Source organism: Orbicella franksi, chromosome 14 (assembly GCF_964199315.1).
Source record: "Orbicella franksi chromosome 14, jaOrbFran1.1, whole genome shotgun sequence".
Taxonomy (NCBI): Eukaryota; Metazoa; Cnidaria; class Anthozoa; order Scleractinia; family Merulinidae; genus Orbicella; species Orbicella franksi.
Genome location: NC_138158.1, coordinates 3,166,117 through 3,187,171, shown reverse-complemented (window position 1 = coordinate 3,187,171; position 21,055 = coordinate 3,166,117). Strand labels below are relative to the sequence as shown.

Here is a 21,055-nt window from a genome sequence, read left to right as displayed (position 1 = left end):
AAGACAGACACACAATTCATCAGTACAGTAAACTTTTTCAGGCAGCTAATGAGCTCTGTGGATCAACATGTTAAAATAGTCTTCTTTAAATTTTTTCTTCCGTGTTAAGGCAGAGATGACAGGCAATATGGGTGCAGGTTTACCTGCTACTGTGGTCTATAACATTATTTCACTTCAACTCACTCTTGGGTGACCAATACAATCTATATATTTACACACAATTATCACTCTTGTCTAAGTTCTTTTAGCTATATTGTCAACATAAAAATTCTCGTTTCTCGTCTACAAAAATTTATTATATTAGTTGGTAGCATAACTTATTTAATTAACCATAATATCGGTAGTTAGTTTACTGGGATTGTTTGGGTGAGGGGGGGGGGGGGGGGGGGAGGGAGTCGTATTCTGTGATTGTTCGGGTGAGGGGGGAAGGCTATTGTCACTAACTGACGTTTCGACAACCTGAAAGGAAGTCATCACGTGTTTTTCCAGTTAAAGTAAGTCAACTTAATTCTGAGTTTAAAAATAAGACTGTGGATGAAATTCAAATGATGTCTACCGAGCAGTATTTTCATTACATACTGTTTATTATGCTGTATAAGGTGGTTCTTTCTAATCTTGAAGTCCCTTGTGTGTGACCATTCAAGCTGTTGAGCAGTTCTTTCATGTGGCCCTGTTCATCATGCTATGCAAGGTGGTTCTAACTTTTCAGTCGGTGGATTAAACCCTTGTGTGTGACCATTCAAATGAAAGCTATTGAGCAGTACTTTCATGTGGTACTGTTTATGATGCTATGCAAGGTGGTTCTAACTTTTAAGTCTGTGGCTGAAACCCCTATTGTATGAAGGTGTTGAGCAGTAACTACATTTGATGCCGTTTATGATGCAATAAGAGAGTAAACTAGTCTTAATGTGGATGGAAATGTTTAACTCTGTTATGTTAAACCATTCAAGTTTCTCAAAGCTATCGAGCAGTAGCTTCATGTTGAACTGTTTTCCATGGCGTAAACTATATGTAGTGTCTGAACTTGCAAAGATCGGACAAAGAGTGGCAGACCGAGTATTTCTATGCTGATAAATCTAAGATCCTAAAAAAGAGATTCTATACACTGCTGCATTCTTCTGCACTGCTGCATTCTTCCGCTAACTGTAACAAACAACACCTGAAATATGACTTATTCACGAAAACTACATAATAAAGTGTATTCTCCTGTTTTAAATCACTGTTGTGTCCCTTGCTCTAGTAAGAACTTCTCGAACTCTTCTTCAATCTCGTCATCATATTCTGGATCATCTTCAAGGTAATAACCACCAGCTTCAGAATGACTGAAAAAAATATCAATGAAATAATAATGAGTCAAAGGTCAAAGTGGGTTTCAATTGAGAGTCAAATGTAATCAGGCAATTACTCTGGCTTTGGTTTTAGTTTTATTGCGGTTTGCGATTGGCTGAGTAGTCTAATTGGTAAGTAATTGGGTTGATTTTGGTTTTACGACACTCAATTGAAAACTACTCTAAAACAAGGTAATTATCTCCATAACCCCTCTCTCCTGGTTTTTGTTTTGTTTCGAGAGTTTCTATATGTTCCTCACCACAAACATTTCTAAAATTTCAACACAAAGACAAAGAACCACTCCCCGGATGTACCATTGAGATATCTTATTTACTTATTTTTATTACCAATTATTTATTTCTATTATTTAAGCAATAGACTGCTGGCAATCTGTTTTAAACTCAGCAAGGATTATGAGCCGAGACGCTTCAGCCTAAAGAGCGAGGTACGCCTCATTTCCTACGCGGCCATACCACTCTTTTACGTTCGCGATGGCTGAACACTCATCTAAGTGACCCTAAGAGAAAAGACCGACAGCCAGCAGTTTATATATACCTTTAACACAAAAAAGTGTCAAGTCTGAACAATACCGTGAACATAAACATGACTCGTAATCACGGGACGCTACACATTGCATTCCCATTCTGATTGACTTAATTCTAATTTTGGTTTGGAGTCCATGTTCTTTGATGCTAACACAGCAGTTGCCCATCTATCGTGATCTAAATCATACTGCAATCTGAGTTGACGGCTAGCCAGTGACCTTACGCATTTTCAGGGACAAAACACGAGAATTCAAAACCGTTGGGTATCTATAGCAGAGCTGGAGTGCAAGTAGAAATTCCTTCTCGTAAATATTCTTCGTCTAAGATTCTGGAAAATACATGTAGGTCTTACATACTACTAGATGAAATAACCTAAGATAAAGCAAAGGGAAAACTTCTTGTTCAAGCCCTGCATACACAAAGTCCTGTAACAATTTTCGCTTGGCACAAAATGTATCAAATGGTGCAGGGAAATTCCTAGAAAACAAGGACAAACTACTCGAGTGTGACCAGGGAAACATTGTGCAAGTTCACTGAGCGATAGACTGGTAAGCTCCTCCTCCTTGAAAAACACATCCTTTGTCAAAATGTTACGCTGTATTTTTGTATTGTTTAAGATAATACACGAAGGTACATACCCATAATCTTCTTCATTATAATTCTCTGCAAAGTAGTACTGGTAAGTATCATGTATAAGAGCTCCTTCCTCCCCATCATCTTCATAGTAGTCGCTCCATTGTTCTATGAAGTGGAGAAGCTCAGAGGTAAATCTTTTAATTCCTTGTGGCAAGCAGACTAGGCAGCCTCTTGTGATGATCAGAGAGTGTGAAGAGGAATGGAGGGGAAAGTACACGTAGTTGCAGGAGTTTAGAAGTTCCTAATTATTGTTCTTTTTTCAGACTTTCCACTTTTCACACCCTTCCCCTTTAACTGTAACTCCCAGACTTAATATAGAATAATGAAAAGTTGACATCTTCATGGCTTAGTTGTTGAAATAGAACGTACATGACTGTGTGTACATGTAAGCTACACCTGCAATATTCTACCCAAGTCTTAAAAACAAAGGTGCAGCTTCATAGGAGCTTAACATTTAATAGTACAATCGGCTATCTTAGGTTTATAATAAGGGTTTGCCTTACCTGGGTTTGTAACTGGGGTTAAGTCGTCATCCAAGGATAGTTGTTCCTAAATTGATACAGGAACAAGTTCAATGTTTATTACTGTAAGTGCTAAAACAGCTTAATAAAGAGTTCTACATGTAGATCTAACAAAAAAAAAAAAAAACAGTTAAAACCTATCATAGTAAACGACTTGTACCCAGGATTATCAGTAGTTAAGCTAGTGTGCTCCTCAGGCTGAGGGTAAATAAAATAAAAAAAAATCAAATCAAATCAAATAAGGCTAAATATACATGTAATGCCGTATAATCTTTACTTAACATACCATGGCTAGACTATAATCAGAGATGTAGTTTTCGTCATTTGCCGGGTGAAGCAACAATGCCCCAGCACTTCCTTCAGTCCCACTGAAACCCCAGTTTGTGGATCGTAGTTCAAGAACTTGAGAAAGTAAAGTCTTGACACTACAGAGAGATCAATAAAATATAAGCAGGCAAATGAATCACTGTGATTAATTAGTCTAACCAATAACATGTGATGAAACTGTTATACCAAAATTCAGGTACCATTAAAATGCAATAAATACATGTACAGTGATACTAAATGTGAATTCACATATTAAACATTTTGCCACCTGACAGCATTAAATTGTGGAGGTGCGGTGGCCTCATGACTAGTGCGCTCATCTCTGGATTGAGTGGTCCGGGTTTGACCCCTGGCCGGGGACACTGGGCAAGACACTTTACTCTCACAGTACCTCTCTCTACCCTGGTGTATAAATGGGTACCGGCGAACTTAATGTTGGGGATAACACTGCGATGGACTAGCATCCCATCCAGGGGGGAGTAGAAATACTCCTGATTGCTTCATGCGACTGAAACTGGGATAAGCTCTGGCCTGATGGGCCACTTGGCTTGTATGCAGACTTTACCTTTACCACCACAGCATTAAATTTGTCAGTACCCATTTGCAGTATACAACTGGGAGGAAAGAGGCACTGTGAGAGTAAAGTATCGTTGGCAAGAACATAACACAATGACTCCTGCCAGGGCTAAAGCAAAGACCACCATATCTGGAGTTCTGCCGGCTAACCATTAGGCCACCATTCTTCCTACAGGTGTACATATTTACCGTACATTAAACATTATATTTGACCTACCAGTCAACTAAACTTGAAACCTAAGATCAAAATAATAAGTACCATGAGGCAATTAACTCATAGAACTTTGCAGAGTGAGTGTTCTGAATACTGGATCTTGATAAGGGTGAGCTTCATAGACATGCATCTATGTAAAAATTATGAGCTGTATAATGTACATGTACCTGTCTGACAACTTGGATTCCTTCTGCAGTTGTTCCACATCAGAGAAAACTTTATCAACTTTTTCTTTCCTCTCCTTGTCCTCCACCATAAAAATGGGGTCATCCAGAAGATAACCTGTCATCTAGGCACAAGTCAGTTAAATAAAATATTCATTAGCAAGAAATAATTTTATTATTATAAACCATTGAACTGCTACATGGAACACTGTGCTGCAGCATTAGAGTGAAGGCCAGAGGAGTGGACAGAGTTTCCACTAGTTTTGATGGTTAAGGGTCCCTGGGACCCCCAGTTTCAAAGAGTTGGAGCTTCTTTTTGCTTTTCAGGGATCCTTCGCCTATTTAGTAACAATTTTTGGAACTTTTTTCCTGCATCCCAAGGATGCACTTTGCCAAGAAATTGTGCATCCTTTTCATCTTTTGTGCATATAAGATGAACACCTGTGCATTAATGGAAACTCTGGTGGAGGAGAACTTTTGAGTGGCATTCATTATCTGAATCTTATTCTGTCTGGGTTAACATACACTGTACCTTTAACATATTCCCAATGCATTTAAGACAGTCCTCTGAGTGATTTTGTAAAAGGGTTTTTAACATTTCCAACAATCCTCTGTGAAATACTTTTAAAGGTTGACTCTCACCTAAGGGCTGCAAATGAACAATCAAAAAAGTACATAAAATTTAATTGAAACTGTTAGCATCATGGTGTACGAGCCTGTAAGCAAGGTAAAGTCTGAAAGAGATCTGTGTGCTTACCCTGTAGTTACAAAAGAGCTCAGCCTCAAACATTGCAAACCCAAGCAATCGTGGTAAGGTTTCAGGATGAAGAGATGCCTCTCTGTTTAAATGTTCATCTCTGCACCTGGAAAGGTACATGTAAAGTTTTGTGGTTAACCCTCTAAATCACACAAACTTCAGAACATGCATGTTGACATACTTACTGTCTTGTTAGAAAAAAGAGAAAGCCTGGTTTCACTAGTTAGCGAACAAGCATAATCATAAATATTATTAATCAACCTATGCAGACACAATACTTTAAAAGGTGTTGTTAAGTATCACCTTTTGATAAGGATTTTTCAGCCAAAATGGTGCTAATTATCAATATCGTAGTGCAGTTGTGTATTTTAGCTTACAGTGCTTATGTCGCACTAATGAAAATCAGCCTTAAGAGTAAAAAAAAATGCACTGATGACAAGAAATGTGCATGATGATTCCAGATTTAAAGCTACATTTAACTGTCCAGTTGTCAACACATTCATGTCACATTTTTTAAAAATTGCCTTCAACTTAGTTACAAATGATGTAATTTACTTAATTGCCATAATTCCTTTTTTCCATATTACTCCATTTTAGCCCACATTTAGGGATTTTCAAGATGTTCAGGAAATGGGGATAATAGTTACCATGACATGTATAACCTATATTCAGCATATTGCCAATCTGTATTTTGATCAAAGAACACATTTTTCAAGTACCTATTCATCAATACACTCCTGAACTTTTCATTATTCTTTAGTACAATACTATTTTCCATGGATAACAAGTTGCACAGTCTGGCTGCCATATATTGGAAGTTAGGTTCTGTTATTGACTGAAAGAAAAGTTTTCAACAACAAATTAATTTTATAATATCGACGCTACAACAAAGACAAAATTGATTAGCTTTCTAATTACTACAAAGTACAACCTTTCAGTAACATTTTCAATTTGCATTGTTACTTCCCCAGCTCTGGGCCCAGTTGTTTGCCAAGATTAAGCTCATCCAGGATTAGCGTGAAGTTTGATTACAGCAGTGAATTTTTGTAGACATTTTTTTTGTGCCCTCCAGTTTTTACATCCCAAGCATAAACTCCAGAAAAGCGTTAGCAGTGAAAAATGCCTTTTTTACGCATAAAACAGAAATAAACCCCTTGGTCTTGTTTTAATTCTGGACTAGCTTTAATAATAAAATGACTGTTAAACAACCCAGCCCTGAAAGATTAATCACCTTAAGTTTATATTAAGAAACTACATGTTGCTCATGAATTTGCAGGTTCAATGAACAGTCAAACCCCTCCTTACTGCAAATTAGATTGAGAAATCAGAAGGTGCCTATGGCATCTGGAATTCATTACAAACGATAAAAAATAATAATTTTCAAAAAATAAAGATAAAGATACTTACATATTCAAAGATAACATCCACAACTTCCTTCAAGGAAGTCAGCGTACTTAACCATTTCTTCAACATCTCTACCAAAGTGTCAACATAATAATGTAACTCGCCAGGGCTCTGTGTTAAGCCAAACAGAACATCCTTTACGCAGTTCATCAGTTCATTTTCAGGTGTGTTACTCTTCTGACGAAGTAGTGGAGGTCGGTCATTTTGTTCTGGGACTGGAGCTCGAACAAATTCAGGAGCGTTGACTACAGATACCAGATTATAGGTGCCTTTAGGAACAAACTCAACTGCATGAGGTGATAACTTGGAAACAGCTTGGGCTGGAGTTTCAGGTGTTAAAGTTTCTTCATGTTTTACTGTCTCATCAGGTTTGTCAACATGACTTTCCTTAATATTTTTATTACCACTTGAAGCATTGTCCTCTTGATTTTCTGTAACTTCCTTTGTTCCTCTGCTTGTGGCAATTGATTGCGTCAAAGCAACCTTCTCACTTTCATCTGATTCACTTTGCTTGTTGTTTGCTGCTTCCTCAGCAGGTTTCTCCTCAGAAGCTTGGCTTACCTTAGGGTCTTCAGTTGCTACTGGTAAAGGTGGTTTCTCTATTCAGGATGAAAATAAAAGTAACCATTCTTTTTAGCCAATCAAAATCTGGATTTTGTAATGTGGACAATTCAAGGCTGTGGTCTAAGAAAAACTATGAGGAGCCCAAAGGTTCCTAACCATGAAATCCTGGGTGCCCAGCACTTAAGCTTATAAATATGACAAAAGTATTTACTAAGTTTTTCCAGACACCTAAAGGCACAAGTTAATCACCTGTGGCACTTGGGCACTTCTAGGGCACAGCTCTGCAATCCAAGTACTAGAATGTGTTTACCCTTACAGAATCATTGGTGATCTTATAGCTGTATAAGATCTTGAAATACCTTTCAAGGGTTTATACAGGAACTTTGACAGATCTGCAAAGATTCTTTAATGAAAGTCTTTGCAATCCGGACCCTCCAATACCTTCAAAGATCTTGGGAAGATCTTAGAAAAAAAAATTGACAATGCTTGAAGATCCTTTACTGGCAAGCAACATTGAGGATCTTCAAACACCTATCAAGATACTCAATAATCCTTGAAGATCCTTAAAAGACTTTCACCAGGGCTGAACATGGCTTTTGCACTCACATGTATGCTCTCACTGTTTCTCATTACCGGTAATCACTTACACCTCACTGTTTTCCCTCTTTGGGAAGAATAACTCCATTATAAGAAGGGGAATTTGTTGTGATGTTATTTTGGGGAACTAGGAGAACTGTGTGTAAAGGACAATGATATGCACGGGAGTTTATTCAAAAGATTGTCCCATTCCTGGAGATAATCACAAAAGATGAAATATTGCTTCAGCCTGTTCACAATCCCCCTATTAGGTTCAGGATGTCATCCCCAAGAAAGCTGGTGAAATGTACATAACTGAAGAACTATATAGACTACATGACTGTCATGACATGGCCGTAATATATTTTGCAATTTTACACTTGAATCGGTTTCTTCACAGTACTTGTTCATGTCTCAGTTAACTTTAAAGTGCCCATGAAGTAAAAAATAATTGCTGCTTATTTGAAAGGCTTTTCAAAGTTAAGAAGAATGGCATTTTCCTTTTTGGAATATCTTTTTTCGTTCTAGAGATATTTACGTTTTTGTATTATGCAAATGAGGAAAGTGATGACGTCATAGGTGGTTCCACTTGAACAGTAAAACACTGAATCAAGAATATCTCTAGAAATATTGGAGCAGTGTTCTTCAAACTTGACACCAGAAATGTGCATCACAAAAGAAACAGAATGACACTTTCTGTGTTGTTGCCATGGCAACACTTTTGGCTCCAGTCTCTTTCTGTGAAAAACCAAATATGCCAATTTGCAACCCTTCAAAAAGGGACAGAGGGTCTTGCTCAGAACACACATGATTCCCATATTGTCTTAACTCTCGCCATTAAATCGTTGGGAGTGGATGATCATTGTTTAAGAAAAAATCTGGTAATGTTAGTTTTAATTAAAACAGGACCAGCGGCATAACTGTTGTCATGGCGACGGCATGACGGGTGTCATTTTGTTTCTTTTGTGATGTACATTTCTGGGGCCAAGTTTAAAGAACACTGCTTTAATATTTCTAGAGATATTCTTGATTGAGTGTTGAACTGTTTTAGTGGAACCACCTATGACGTCATCACTTACAATACAAAAACGTGAATATCTCTAGAACGAAAAAAGATATTCCAAAAAGGAAAACGCCATTCTTCTTTACTTTGAAAAGCTTTTCAAATCAGCAGCAATTATTTTTTACTTCATAGGCACTTTAAATAATATTACATTCTGACAAAATACTCTTTTTCGTACAGAATTTATTTAAATTTGCTTCTGTGTGATATGTGCAAGTTAAGGGATCGTATAAACATGCATTATAAAATTCCATCAAACACACGCTGAAAACATGTTCAGTACTGTTCACTACATATACACGTGTGTACAAGAATTTCTAATTAACATCGACACTTTACTTAAAGTAAAGTGTCGATGTGATTTTGTTAAAAGCTATGCAAGCGCCTAACTTTTACACAACAGTTAACGAAATGCCAAAATTAACCATCATTGCTAAAAGAAGCGCAATTTCTCACCTTTTTCACTTTCCTTTGAGGCGGGAGAGGTTTCTTGTTGAACGCCATCTTGTGTGGTCGAAATCTCCCGTTTCTCGCCAGGTCGCCGGAGCTTGCCTTCATATTCGTCAGCTTTTATTCCTGATTTTTTAGGCATCTTATCAATCGGAAGATTCTCAAAAAGCCTAACCTGCTTGGAATTACGATACCATTTTGGTACACTCGACGTCAACTGAAAGCTTTGTGAAGTTCCCAAACAAGGTGCTTTAGCGGCCAGGCCTTGTATTAACCCTGCAACAACCAGAGGTAGCGTAGGACTTGGGCCGGGCGGAATGGGCAAGACAAGTACAGAACCCCCTTTATCCGGTCACCAACGGGCTTCAAAAATACGGCCGTGTTAACGGGGTGGCCGCATTAAAGGGGTTCTTATAAGAAAAAGACTGACTGAGCTTTTGTCCGGGCCAGAATAAAGTGGCCGTAATAATGAGGTGGCCTGGCTGCAAGGCGGGCTCCCACTGTATGTAGCCATGGTTTGGCGTTTGCTTGATTCTGCAAAATGTTAAAATCTCCTGTTTAGTGCTCCATCGACACAGTTATCGATATGATCCATTGCTCCCATTCATACCCCAGGGCCACCAAGGCAGTTATTTCGTCCAATAACCAGCAAGGTGAAACTTGAATTGTTTAATTACGTGCGTTTTCCCGCCCGTTCCGTGGGTACGCGTATATCATGTTTTTTTTTTTTTCTTGCTCATGCAGCGGAATGCTTCTTGTCTCCGCGGCCAAGCTTAAAAAAGACTGCCACCGGTACAGAATTTAGTTCGTTAACTAAGCATTTTTTTTTTCTTTTATATCCGTGAGTTGTAGTCTTGGTGTTACACGATGAGTAACATCATAAACTGCGGGCAAAATACTCAAGCAGGACATGACCTTTGCAATGATTTGCTAGATTTAGACAAGTGTTGATCAAGTACTTTGGCTAGCAAGAGCAATTAGGGGAACAAGTACAGGTCTAAACCTAGCTGGTTAGGGCAAACTGTTCGCTGAACTGATGAATTGGTATCTGGTCACTTGGCTCCAAGGTTAGCCGATCGCTCCAAGTCAGTTCGCTCCAAATTGCACATAGATTATTCCTCGTTCTTTCATCCACTGCCAAGCCAAACTCGGTTTGCCGAGGTACCAAACTCGGCCTGTGTGGAGCGCTCTCACTTTTGGTTGGAACGGACTGACTTGGAGCGATCCAACCATGGAGCGAAATGACCGTGATTCGATGTACTAAGAGCTTCCGATCCTTGATCATCCTTGTCATCCTCACGATCTAATCAAAAAAATATCCCAGCGAGTTCTCCGAAAACTGTCACAGCGGCTTTAATGGCGCAAAGAGCGTATTTAAATATCGTGTTGCTTTGCAACTTAGAAGAGGAAGCATCAAGAGGAAAATCGCTGGGACTACATCGCATCGTCGATCCCTCTGGAAGGGGGCGTTAGCAAGCCGCAAGATACATAAAGTAAAAAAAAAAAAATAATAAGAGCAAGGTACAAAAAGGATTTTTGCTTCTTCAAAAACCTTTCCGAACAACACCTTGAAAAAAGGCACCCTGAATTTTTCCTACTTTTAGATAAACTGGACTACCAGCCGCTGTTTGGGAAAGGAGCCCGCACCTTACCCTCTCGGGAAGGAACGTAGATCGTACTTGAGACTGAGAGCGGTGGAAATCGAGCCTAATTTTTAGCTAGTACCAATCTCTTTGACTTTGCACCACCTTTGCTGTAGTTAGATAACGAGTAAACAAACAAAAATGTAACACTCATGTGTTGCACTCAGATTTATTCAAATTTAAATTGAACATATTTCGAACCTTTAACACGCAATTATTTCCACAAGAGGCGGCTACCTTAGTTTGTACGTTTACATCCAGTATTCTAACAGTGAACCATTCATTGTTTCCACGGAAACAATTTGTCCGTCATCATCGAAATGGGTCACGTGAATAGCTCCTTCGTGGACGACGTCATATTCGGGGCTTCTTGCTTTCTTCAAGGGAGCAAACACGCAGGTTTTCGTGGTAGCAGCTTCTGACCTTGATGGTGCAGATGTCAAGTTCAAATCAGCTTCTAACGAGGAGCTGAATCCTACAGGGACGAGAATGGCAAACTGAGTTTAATTTAGATCCTTAATCTCCCTTCGTTTAATTATCGAAGATGATAAAAAAAGTCATAAGATCTAACTAAACGACAATGGAAAAGAAGTAGGTAAACCCCACAGTCGAACTTAAAATTCGATTCAGGGTAATTGTGAGGACCTCAAAAAAACAAAAAAACAAAAAAAACAACTACAAAACAAAAACAAAAATAAGTAACATTTCGTTTACTTTACAAACTTGTCCATTGTTAAACTGCTGGTAGCCAGTCTTTTTTCTTAGGGTCACTTCGATGAGTTTTTAGCCATCGCGAACGACAAAGGGCGGTACAGCCGAGTAGGGAATGAGGCGCGCCGCGTCCATGTCGCGCCCATTCCCCTTTAAACTAAAGCGTCTTGCTTCATCATGAATTTCGAGAGAAAAACAGACTCTCAACAGTCTAGACATTGTATTCCTATCAATGCACCACCATGACTTCCCTTTTGACAGTTATCTTTTCTTCCAATGAGTCTTGTTTCGCTTAATCTCCTTGACATTCGATATTATTGTAAAGATAGCATAGTGCTCCTTTAAAGACGAATAAAACTATCTGGCCTAACATGCATTTGACTCCTACAGTAATAGCAATGGAACTGGGTCGTACTGCCAAATTCAGTTTTGTATATTTTGCCGAGATCAGGTATAGTGAAACGCCCGACTTATGAGACACAAAAGTATACAGACAACGCCGGTCAAAAGAAAGAGGGAGGAGAAATTGAGGAAGTCTCGCCCAGTCCATCACGGTTAGGCTACCTGAAGGTTACCCTGTAAAATCACTAACTTTACTGTGAACCTCTCATAACGCCCGGAAAGCTGTTATACAACGGAGGAGGGATGGAAAATGGCACCATACCAACTGTCTGTTCCTCTGTTCACTCCCGGAGAGAACGGGATGTTAAATTCACCATTGTTGTTAATATCAGGTAGGTCTTCAATTCTCACCGTTTTCCATGGATACATTCGTACCTTGTTCTGAAAGGAAAAGACGTCTATGATCAATAGAAAAGCAGAAAAATTGACGTTAGCTTGATAATATCACGATTAATTGATTGACCCGGTTTGTGATTACGTAGACGATGAACATCAAATTTTTCCTCCAAATATCATAACATTTTGATCACGCAGATGACGATAACAAGAAAACTTTTATCATTCAATTAGTTGCTTACGCGATCGATGTACCAAGAATAAAAAAAAAAATCTACTGCTTCACTTTTAAAAAAGCGCCCAACCTTTCTCCGAAGGTGCACCCCCATAGATAAACAGACCCCCTGGATAACTCTCCCTAATTTCAGGCTATAGAGGTATACAAATGGGTTATGTGGGAAAAGGATATACTTTATTACCTACTGTAGGCATGTAGGCATGTGCATGAGTCGTATTTCTAAAAAAAAACTGGGCGTAAGAATGGGCTACCTCTTCTATCAAAAATTGCATATAAAAGGTAAGGATCTCGAGCTCGTGACGCCCCCCCCCCCCCCCTCCCCCCGCCGTATAAAACTTTGCTGGCCTCCTCCAAGCGTATCAAATCTGACAAAATAAACAATTAAGGATACATGCTGAGTAAACGAGAAAACTCGGTCAGCTGAAGAACAAATTAATCGGAAAAAATTTCAAGGTAAAAGTAATGGAGATGCTTGTTGGAAATTGTGATAAAAAAATCTAACAACTTTCAGGGTTTTTTTAATTAGTTCTATTTTGCTCAGAAAATTTGCTACTGTACTTTATGAATTTGCAACCTACGAGGTTATTAAATAAAAGAATTGACAAATCGAAATGAAACACGCTACGCGATACTAGAACATCAATTTTAACCTCTAAAAGGAAGGACCACGATCCATGTAAATGACATATAGCTCACCCGCGGTATATTAAATTCAGTGAAGATGTGGGATAGATATCAAACGGTTTCTCACCTTAGTTTCCTTGTAAGTCCTCAAAGCTTTCGTTCATCTTCCATGTCCAATCTCCGTTCTCTAAGACTCTGCCAGTGATAAACGCACACAACACACGACAGAAAAACTGCATGAAGACAAACTGGCAGCAACACACCAAGCGTACTACCAGAGAGACTCGCTGAAGCCATCGATGATTTGACTTCTAACTTTGTTGGCGGGGTCGACCGGCTCGAGTTCATTCCATTCGAAACTTCGTTAGTTTTAGAATGCTTGTGTGTAAATGTGGCCAGTGGTGTAGAATTTAGCAACAATTCAGGAGCGCAAATTGAGCCTGTTCGGTTTTGAGGCATTGAAGATGACTTCAGTGCATAATTTCAACTGCTGAGATACGCCATGAGTTAACAAGTAACAGCACTTATATTATAACAAAGGAACTCAACGTAACCAGTCTTATTAGAGAGGTTAAGCATGACGTTTACGGCAAACGGCAACCGGCAAAAATGAAACTTTTGTCGTCTCTCTTCAGCTGTGTGTAGAGTAGAGTGAAATTATTTGTATTTACAATGAATAGTAAGAGACGTTATTCCATTTTTGTGTGCTTTATTTACGGATTAGAAGAAAAGAACTCAAAATCTGAAGTTATCTTTGCCGTTTGCCGTCTGCCGTTAACGTCATGCTTAACCTCTCTATTAACAATACTCAAAAATGCTTACGTGCATGCTTATTGCACAGAATTTCAACTATCCTATTCAAAACGTCTTTATGTTGTCCTTTTAAACCCGTAAGAATGCATACGGAATTGTTTTCAGAACAGTATGCAAGATTATTCATAAGAAAAGCATGAAAAAATGACACTGAAAACAATTCAAGCTAAATTGATCTGAACTATGAAGGGCGATTTCAAGTTCAAGTTCACGTGTGGTCTGAAACTAGCTCCATCGTAGTAAACCTCAGTAATAAGGCACAAACACTTGCTTTTGCTATCACGTTCTCTAAAAAATAATCTTTGCGTTTTATATAATTAAAGACCCCGTCCACACTAGGCAGGGAAAATTTGAAAACACATCTTTATTTCTACGGTTACGCCTAATCGTCCACGCTAATCCGCCACGAAAACGGAACTTTTCGAAAACGTTCTTCGAACCGGAGGAATTTGAAAACGCCGGCTTTGCGTTTTAGTATGGACGAAAACGTTTTGAAAACGGAGCTTTTCAAAAACGATGACGTCACGATAATCACGTGATTTCCCTGCCCGAGTTTTCCTCAAACACAAATCCAAAATGACCGGTGATTGTTGCGTGTTCAAATTGAAGGGAGGTGTGCTCTCGAGAACACTCTTACTAAGTATTCTCCTTGGAGCAAATCACGTTAATTAATTTATATTTTACAAAAAAGGAATTGAATGATGAAAAGGAAACTGGAGGGAATAAATATCAAACTCGAGAGAAAAACCGTGACGTAAATCGCGAACGATTTATACTTTGTGGGTGATTTGCTGACCTGTAGAACATAACATTAACTAGACTGCGAGCAGTCACTTTGCCTAGCGTGCAACGAACAAGACAAACTAAACGACTGCGAAGTAAAAGACGAACGATCGAGCGGCGAATTTTAACTTTCCCAATCGCGCAGAGGATTTCAGGAACAAAAACAGACTGCTCGTAATCTAAAATATTACCAACAAATGGTGGCGAGAAACAGCGATCAACAACTTGAAGCCGATACTTATCGTGCACTGGAAGACGAAATGAAAAAAGAAACTATACGCGCGCAAAGCCAAACACAAACTGAACAAATGGCTTCTTTATAAGCGTGAAAATCATGAAAGTTTTTCTTCGCATGCGAAAAGTCGTCAATGAAGATTCATCTAAGTTTTGTTTACAAATAGCTGACATGAAGACACTTGTGGCAGAAAAAATGACACAGAAGGTGGTTGTGTCCTGGTGTACCGGTACACAGAGGGAATAACCATTGTACTCCTTTCTTTACGAACCTTTGTTTAGCTGTTGAACATTGTTGGGTCTTTTGTATCGGTTCTTGTGAACCGGTAACCGAGGACAGAACCCAGAAGGTAGTTAACTATGTACAGTTGTCAATAATATGTAATTATATATTTTCACCTTGGGTGCTGCGAATGTCTTACAAACAAACCATAAAAAACAACAGTGATCAGAAAGCTACATACATAATTGAATATCTAGTTTATAAAGTGATTCAAATATGCAACTGAGGCAATTACGGCACCTTTTATTTTCGTTCAAAAAAGCATTTCAACTTCCTACTTCTCTTCTATAAATGGCACACCACTTTACATCTATGTACATTATTTTATTATCCGGCTCAGAATGGGCCAATTATTTGTTATTCCCGAGGTTTGTAAAATGTGTCCATGTTCCTAGAGATGTGCGTTAACCGGGGGCCATAGTAATCAATGATATATGCAGAACCATCTGCAGGACCAACAACCTGTACAACAGATCTGATAGAAAAATGCATAAGATGTTTATTACTTTAAGCAACTTTACGTAGAGGTATGTGAAGTCTACCTTCAAGCCTAGTAGCCCATCGGGCTTGCACTTACACGGGTGGATCCAGGATTTTTCTTAGGAGGGGTGCACCACTAAGGAATGGCGTAACTGACTGGTGAGGTAAACAAATTTTACAAGCGAATAAGAAGAAGTAGGCTTCATCTCAGGGGGGGGGGGGGTGGTGGTTATGAGCACCCTCTGCACCCTCCCCCTAGATCTGCCCCTGACTTATCTCTGGTTTCTGAGGCATAAAGTGACTAGGAGTATTTCTACTCCCCCCTGGATATGATGCTGGTCTACTAGTATACCCATCTACAAACCTGAGTGGAAACTGTGAGAACTAAGGATGTTGCCCAAGAAGACAATATAATAACACAGTGATCCCAGCAATTGAGTTGTAATGTGTTATCAAATAAACATGCTTACTTAGTCTTTGAGGAGGAGCAAGAAGATGAATAGTTCAAAGTTTGTGTAAGCTGGCAAATGGTCCTTCAAAAAATACAGGTTTCACAAAATTTAAATCCAATTTTAGTAGCCTTGTCCTCTCAATTGTTTTTCTGAATGCTTTCTTGGGATTCCTTTTGCGAGGGGTAAGAAAGTTACGTTTTACCCTCTTGCAAAGTCTCAAATTTGCCATTCACCACTCCAACATACATGTATCATTCCTAATGTGACAACAAGATAACTTAATACATACCATACTGTATTACGTATTCTGTGTTATTGTGCAATTAGATAATGATGAGAGGCATTAAGTACAGTGTTTTATGTACAACTAAATTTCACCTGTGTTGCAAACATCTACAAGTTGAATAAACGGCACGCAATGCACGCAGAAGCGATAACGTTTAAAAATTGTTCCTAGAAGATTGGAACATGAGCAGACAAACTGATTCTTAAACTTTTGGGTTAGAAATTTTAGGGGTTTACATTACATTACATTTAGGGTAGTCCATTGGTGATCCTACAAACTGCAAAGGAAAGCCGCAAAGTACAAGTTTCTCTCTCTGAAATCGACACCTTATTATCTTTAAAGGTATTTGGCAACGCTAATTACCTCACAGAAAATTAATTTGTGAAGTATATATGAAATAATGCATATTTGAACTGCGGTTGTAGATGAAAGCGAAGAATGATCATCGCAGTAAATTATCCAATTTAAGCAATAGGAAAGAAGAAGCCTGAAAAAAATCAGGGCTTCAACGGGATTCGAACCCGTGACCTCCGCGATACCGGTGCGATGCTCTACCAACTGAGCTATGAAGCCACACATTGGGAGCGAGGTCAATTAATTGAGTTCATATATTCCCGTGAGGAGTGAAATGATGTGAAGTATATATGAAATAATTCATATTTGAACTGCGGTTGTAGATGAAAGTGAAGAATGATCATCGCAGTAAATTTTCCAATTTAAGCAATTTAAGCAATTTACTGCGATGATCATTCTTCACTTTCATCTACAACCGCAGTTCAAATATGAATTATTTCATATATACTTCACATCATTTCACTCCTCACGGGAAGATATGAACTCAATTAACTGACCTCGCTCCCAATGTGTGGCTTCATAGCTCAGTTGGTAGCGCATCGCACAGGTATCGCGGAAGTCACGGGTTCGAATCCCGTTGAAGCCCTGATTTTTTTTCAGGCTTCTTCTTTCCTATTGCTTAAATTGGAAAATTTACTGCGATGATCATTCTTCACTTTCAGAAAATTAATTTGTTGTTAACCGTATACTTGTCATCAATGAACATTCGTATTGTCTTTACCCTGACAAAACGATTATCGACCACTCTTTCGTTGACAGAAAATATAAAACAGCACATTTCCAAAACTTCATAAAAAACTAAAAACTGCAAATCACGAATCGTACCCTGACTTCATTATCACCACTGTAAACTGTATATTTCAGTGCTCATACAATGCTCATTCAATTCACTTCAAGACTGGCAAAAGTACAACTGCGCTACCAGTCCGTAAGTTTTATGTAGACCCTTCAACTATCGCGTGTGCGACTTGCTTGTCTGTCTAAATTTGTATGTATGGACGATATGTTCTTATTACGAGTTTGCCAGGGAGCGCAAATTTATCCGACACTGTATAAACCAAAATCAACCCCCCAAATCTTCGTTTAAAAGCTGAAATTAAAAGCACTCCGCTGATCTTACAAACAGCAAAGGAAAGCCGCAAAGGAAAGCCGCAAAGGAATGTTACTCTCCCTGAAATCGACACATTATCTTTAAAAATATTTGGCAACACTAATCACCTCACCGGAAATTAATTAGTTGTTTTAACTGTATACTTGTCATATCGATTAAAAGCAGTCTGCTGATCCTACAAACAGCAAAGGAAAGCCGCAAAGCCTTCACCTATCGCCTGTACGACTTACATGAACTTGTCTATCTAAACTTGTATGTATGGAGGATATGTTCTTACTATGAGTTTACCCGTGAACGCAAATTTATCCGATACTGTTTCAACCAAAATCCACCCCTAAATCTTCTTTTAAAAGCTACAATTAAAAGCACTCCGCTGAACCTACAAACAGCAAAGGAAACTAGCAAAGGAACTCCCAGAGTGCATTTCGCTTCCACAGAGGAATAAATTGTGCGCGACATAAGCGCACGGACACAAGCGCGACAAACTATGCGAAATCACTATCCAAAGAAATGCATGCACGCCAGCATAAAGCGATGATGTCACACAACACGTCATCGCATAAAAATGAAGAAGAATCCCAACGTACAAAACTTTAATAGTCCTGTAGGGAAAAATCAAAACAATAAAAAAAAACACTTAAGATCTATACAATTGAAATGAAGAAAAAGAAAATATATTTATTAACTGTGATTTGATTATTCTAATAACTAAGGTTTTCGATAAACAATTAAGAATAAAAGGCAGCGATATTAAAGAATGACGTTTCGACAGCTTCATGCCATCATTCTCAAATTCAAATAAAAACCAAAAAACCAACATTAACACTCAATCTGACTCCATTAAAGCAAAACTTTTTATTTGACAGTTCAAAGCACCACGCTTGGTATTTTTATTCATCGATTATTTTTTTCTCTTAATCATATGCACTGAGACCTTCACACGTACATTCACTATATAATGAACTCACATAATGTATTTTATTTGAATTTGAGAATGATGGCATGGAACCGTCGAAATATCATTCATAAATATCGCTGCTTTTTATTCCTGATTTGATTATTATTTATTATTATTGCTAACCCCTCATTCTGAAGAGTGATAAGCATCATAATTCACCTTACAATGAGCACTTTCACTTATATTAAAACTAAATGTACAGTGTAATAGCACTCATAAACAATGAAGAGTGCTTATCATATTAGGGCGCACCTATTACAAGGAGCTCTCCAAGCTCTCATATGCATCCAAAACTCAATAGATGCACATTAAGCATTAACCAATTTTCTATAAAATAAATTTAGACTGAGTAGAAGCTAAGATAAGGGCCATGCAGCCAAACAGATTCACAGATTTAAAAACAAGAACAATTGCCTACTAAAAATACAATACATTGCTTTGTTGTTAGCTACCCTATTGCAGGGTATCCCAAATGACATCTGTCAATCCCAAACATTCTGAGGAATACTTATAGAGAAAGAGCTGTTTTGTATGAGTGACCATTATGACCAAATGACAATGTTCATTGAACTGATACAAGTAATTATTATTACTTTACATTACAGAAGTTACATGTACTAGATTATAGCATCTCAAACAACACTGGAAAAGAATTATGTTAACTTATAAATACTTTAACCTACTCCTTTGGACATAATTATAACAGAATGATGTTATGGTACCTTCTACCTGATATATTTTGTAGACCTAGCTACAGATGTTGAGGCCAAGGGTTCAAGTTTGATTTGTGTACCAATAACAGTATGTTATTGGGAATGGCACTTTTCTGCGATTCTCAACATCTCTTTCCTGTAGGTTCAACTAACCACAGATATTATATAGTTTGTAAATTTTGGGGCAACCAGTGGCAAAAATGCTCAACACAATTAATTAAACTAGAGTGGCAAGCCATCCAGTTCAGTTTGAATTATTTGTTTCAGTTGTTTGTTCAGCCCCACTACCCCTAGTCCTGTAAACCCTGCCAAGGGTAAATAAAAGTTATATTTATTTATTATTTATTTATCCAGGGAGAGATACATTATGCATAGATGGTCTACTTCAGTACCTAAAATCAGTCTCCTCTTGTGCATATAATTTACAATATTTTGTGAAGTTCAACATAAAAAGTTGTTGCAATATAACAAACTTACATGTAGCGACAAGATACATTTTGATAACATTCAGTGATATTCCTTCCATGCTTATCAATAGCTGCAGCATCACATTTAACTATGAATAAGGAAAGTAAATTAACACTACAATCCAATGTGATAAAACAATCTGGTCAATTAGAATGTTCCCGTTGACAGCCTGCAAGCAGAGTCATATTGAAGGAAACTTTGCTCTCAGGGTATCACAAACACAGCACAATGCAGCTCTTGAAAACCGACATTTTTCCTTTTTTCCCCTTGTTTACTGATCACAATTTACCATAGTGACTCAATCAAGTGCTAATAATTTGGTAGCTGCTCAATAAACAGTCAAATAAACAGTAACTCATTTGTGTAAACATCACTAAGGTGTCAAAGTCAGTTTGACACATGTATATTAAAATTACAGACGTTACACATTGCATTCCCATTCTGATTGACTTAATTCTAATTTTGGTTTGGAGTCCATGTTCTTTGATGCTACCACAGCAGTTGCCCATCTATCATAATCGAAATCATACTGCAATCTGAATTGACGGCTAGCCAGTTTCATTATGCATTCTCCGGGACAAAACACCAGGATTCAAAACCGTTGGGTATCTATAGCAGAGCTGGAGTGCAAGTAGAAATTCCCTCTTGTAAATATTCTTCCTCTAAGATTCTGGAAAATACATTTAGGTCTTACATACTACTAGATGAAATAACCTAAGATAAAGCAAAGGGAAAACTTCTTGTTCAAGCCCTGCATACACAAAGTCCTGTAACAATTTTTGCTTCGCACAAAATGTATCAAATGGTACATGAAAATTACTAGAAAACACGGACAAACTACTTGAGTGTGACCAGGGAAACATTGAGCAAGTTCAGCGAGCAATAGACTGGTAAGTTCCTCCTCCTTGGAAAACACATCCTTTGTCAAAATGTTACGCTGTATTTTTGTATTGTTTAAGATAATACATCTGGGTATCCATGCTTCATTTCTTCTTTATTATTATTATTATTTATTATTCATTATAATTCTCTGGAAAGTA

At 38.2% G+C, this 21,055-nt stretch overlaps 1 protein-coding gene and 1 pseudogene across 3 annotated transcripts; both read right to left on the bottom strand.

Annotated features, from left to right (window-relative positions):
- Window positions 1-285: 285 nt before the first annotated feature.
- On the bottom strand, window positions 286-9,909 carry LOC145467943 (polyadenylate-binding protein-interacting protein 1-like). Of its 2 annotated transcripts, XM_081451587.1 has the most exons (10): window positions 9,133-9,904; window positions 6,477-7,072; window positions 5,789-5,904; window positions 5,070-5,175; window positions 4,845-4,961; window positions 4,316-4,437; window positions 3,318-3,456; window positions 3,014-3,059; window positions 2,513-2,615; window positions 286-1,322 (listed from the first exon to the last, which is right to left on the bottom strand). In XM_081451587.1, exons 1-10 carry the CDS (start codon window positions 9,266-9,268, stop codon window positions 1,217-1,219), a joined length of 1,587 nt encoding a protein of 528 aa, XP_081307713.1. In that variant the 5' UTR covers window positions 9,269-9,904; the 3' UTR covers window positions 286-1,216. The 2 variants fall into 2 exon arrangements, with proteins under 2 accessions (XP_081307713.1, XP_081307712.1); XM_081451586.1 differs by lacking the exon at window positions 286-1,322 and having other exon boundaries at window positions 1,332-2,615; window positions 9,133-9,909.
- A 37-nt stretch (window positions 9,910-9,946) lies between these two features.
- On the bottom strand, window positions 9,947-20,976 carry LOC145468034 (uncharacterized; annotated as a pseudogene). The gene is made up of 3 exons (XR_014042143.1): window positions 13,208-20,976; window positions 12,045-12,263; window positions 9,947-11,244 (listed from the first exon to the last, which is right to left on the bottom strand). The product of XR_014042143.1 is annotated as an uncharacterized LOC145468034 (transcript).
- Window positions 20,977-21,055: the final 79 nt, after the last annotated feature.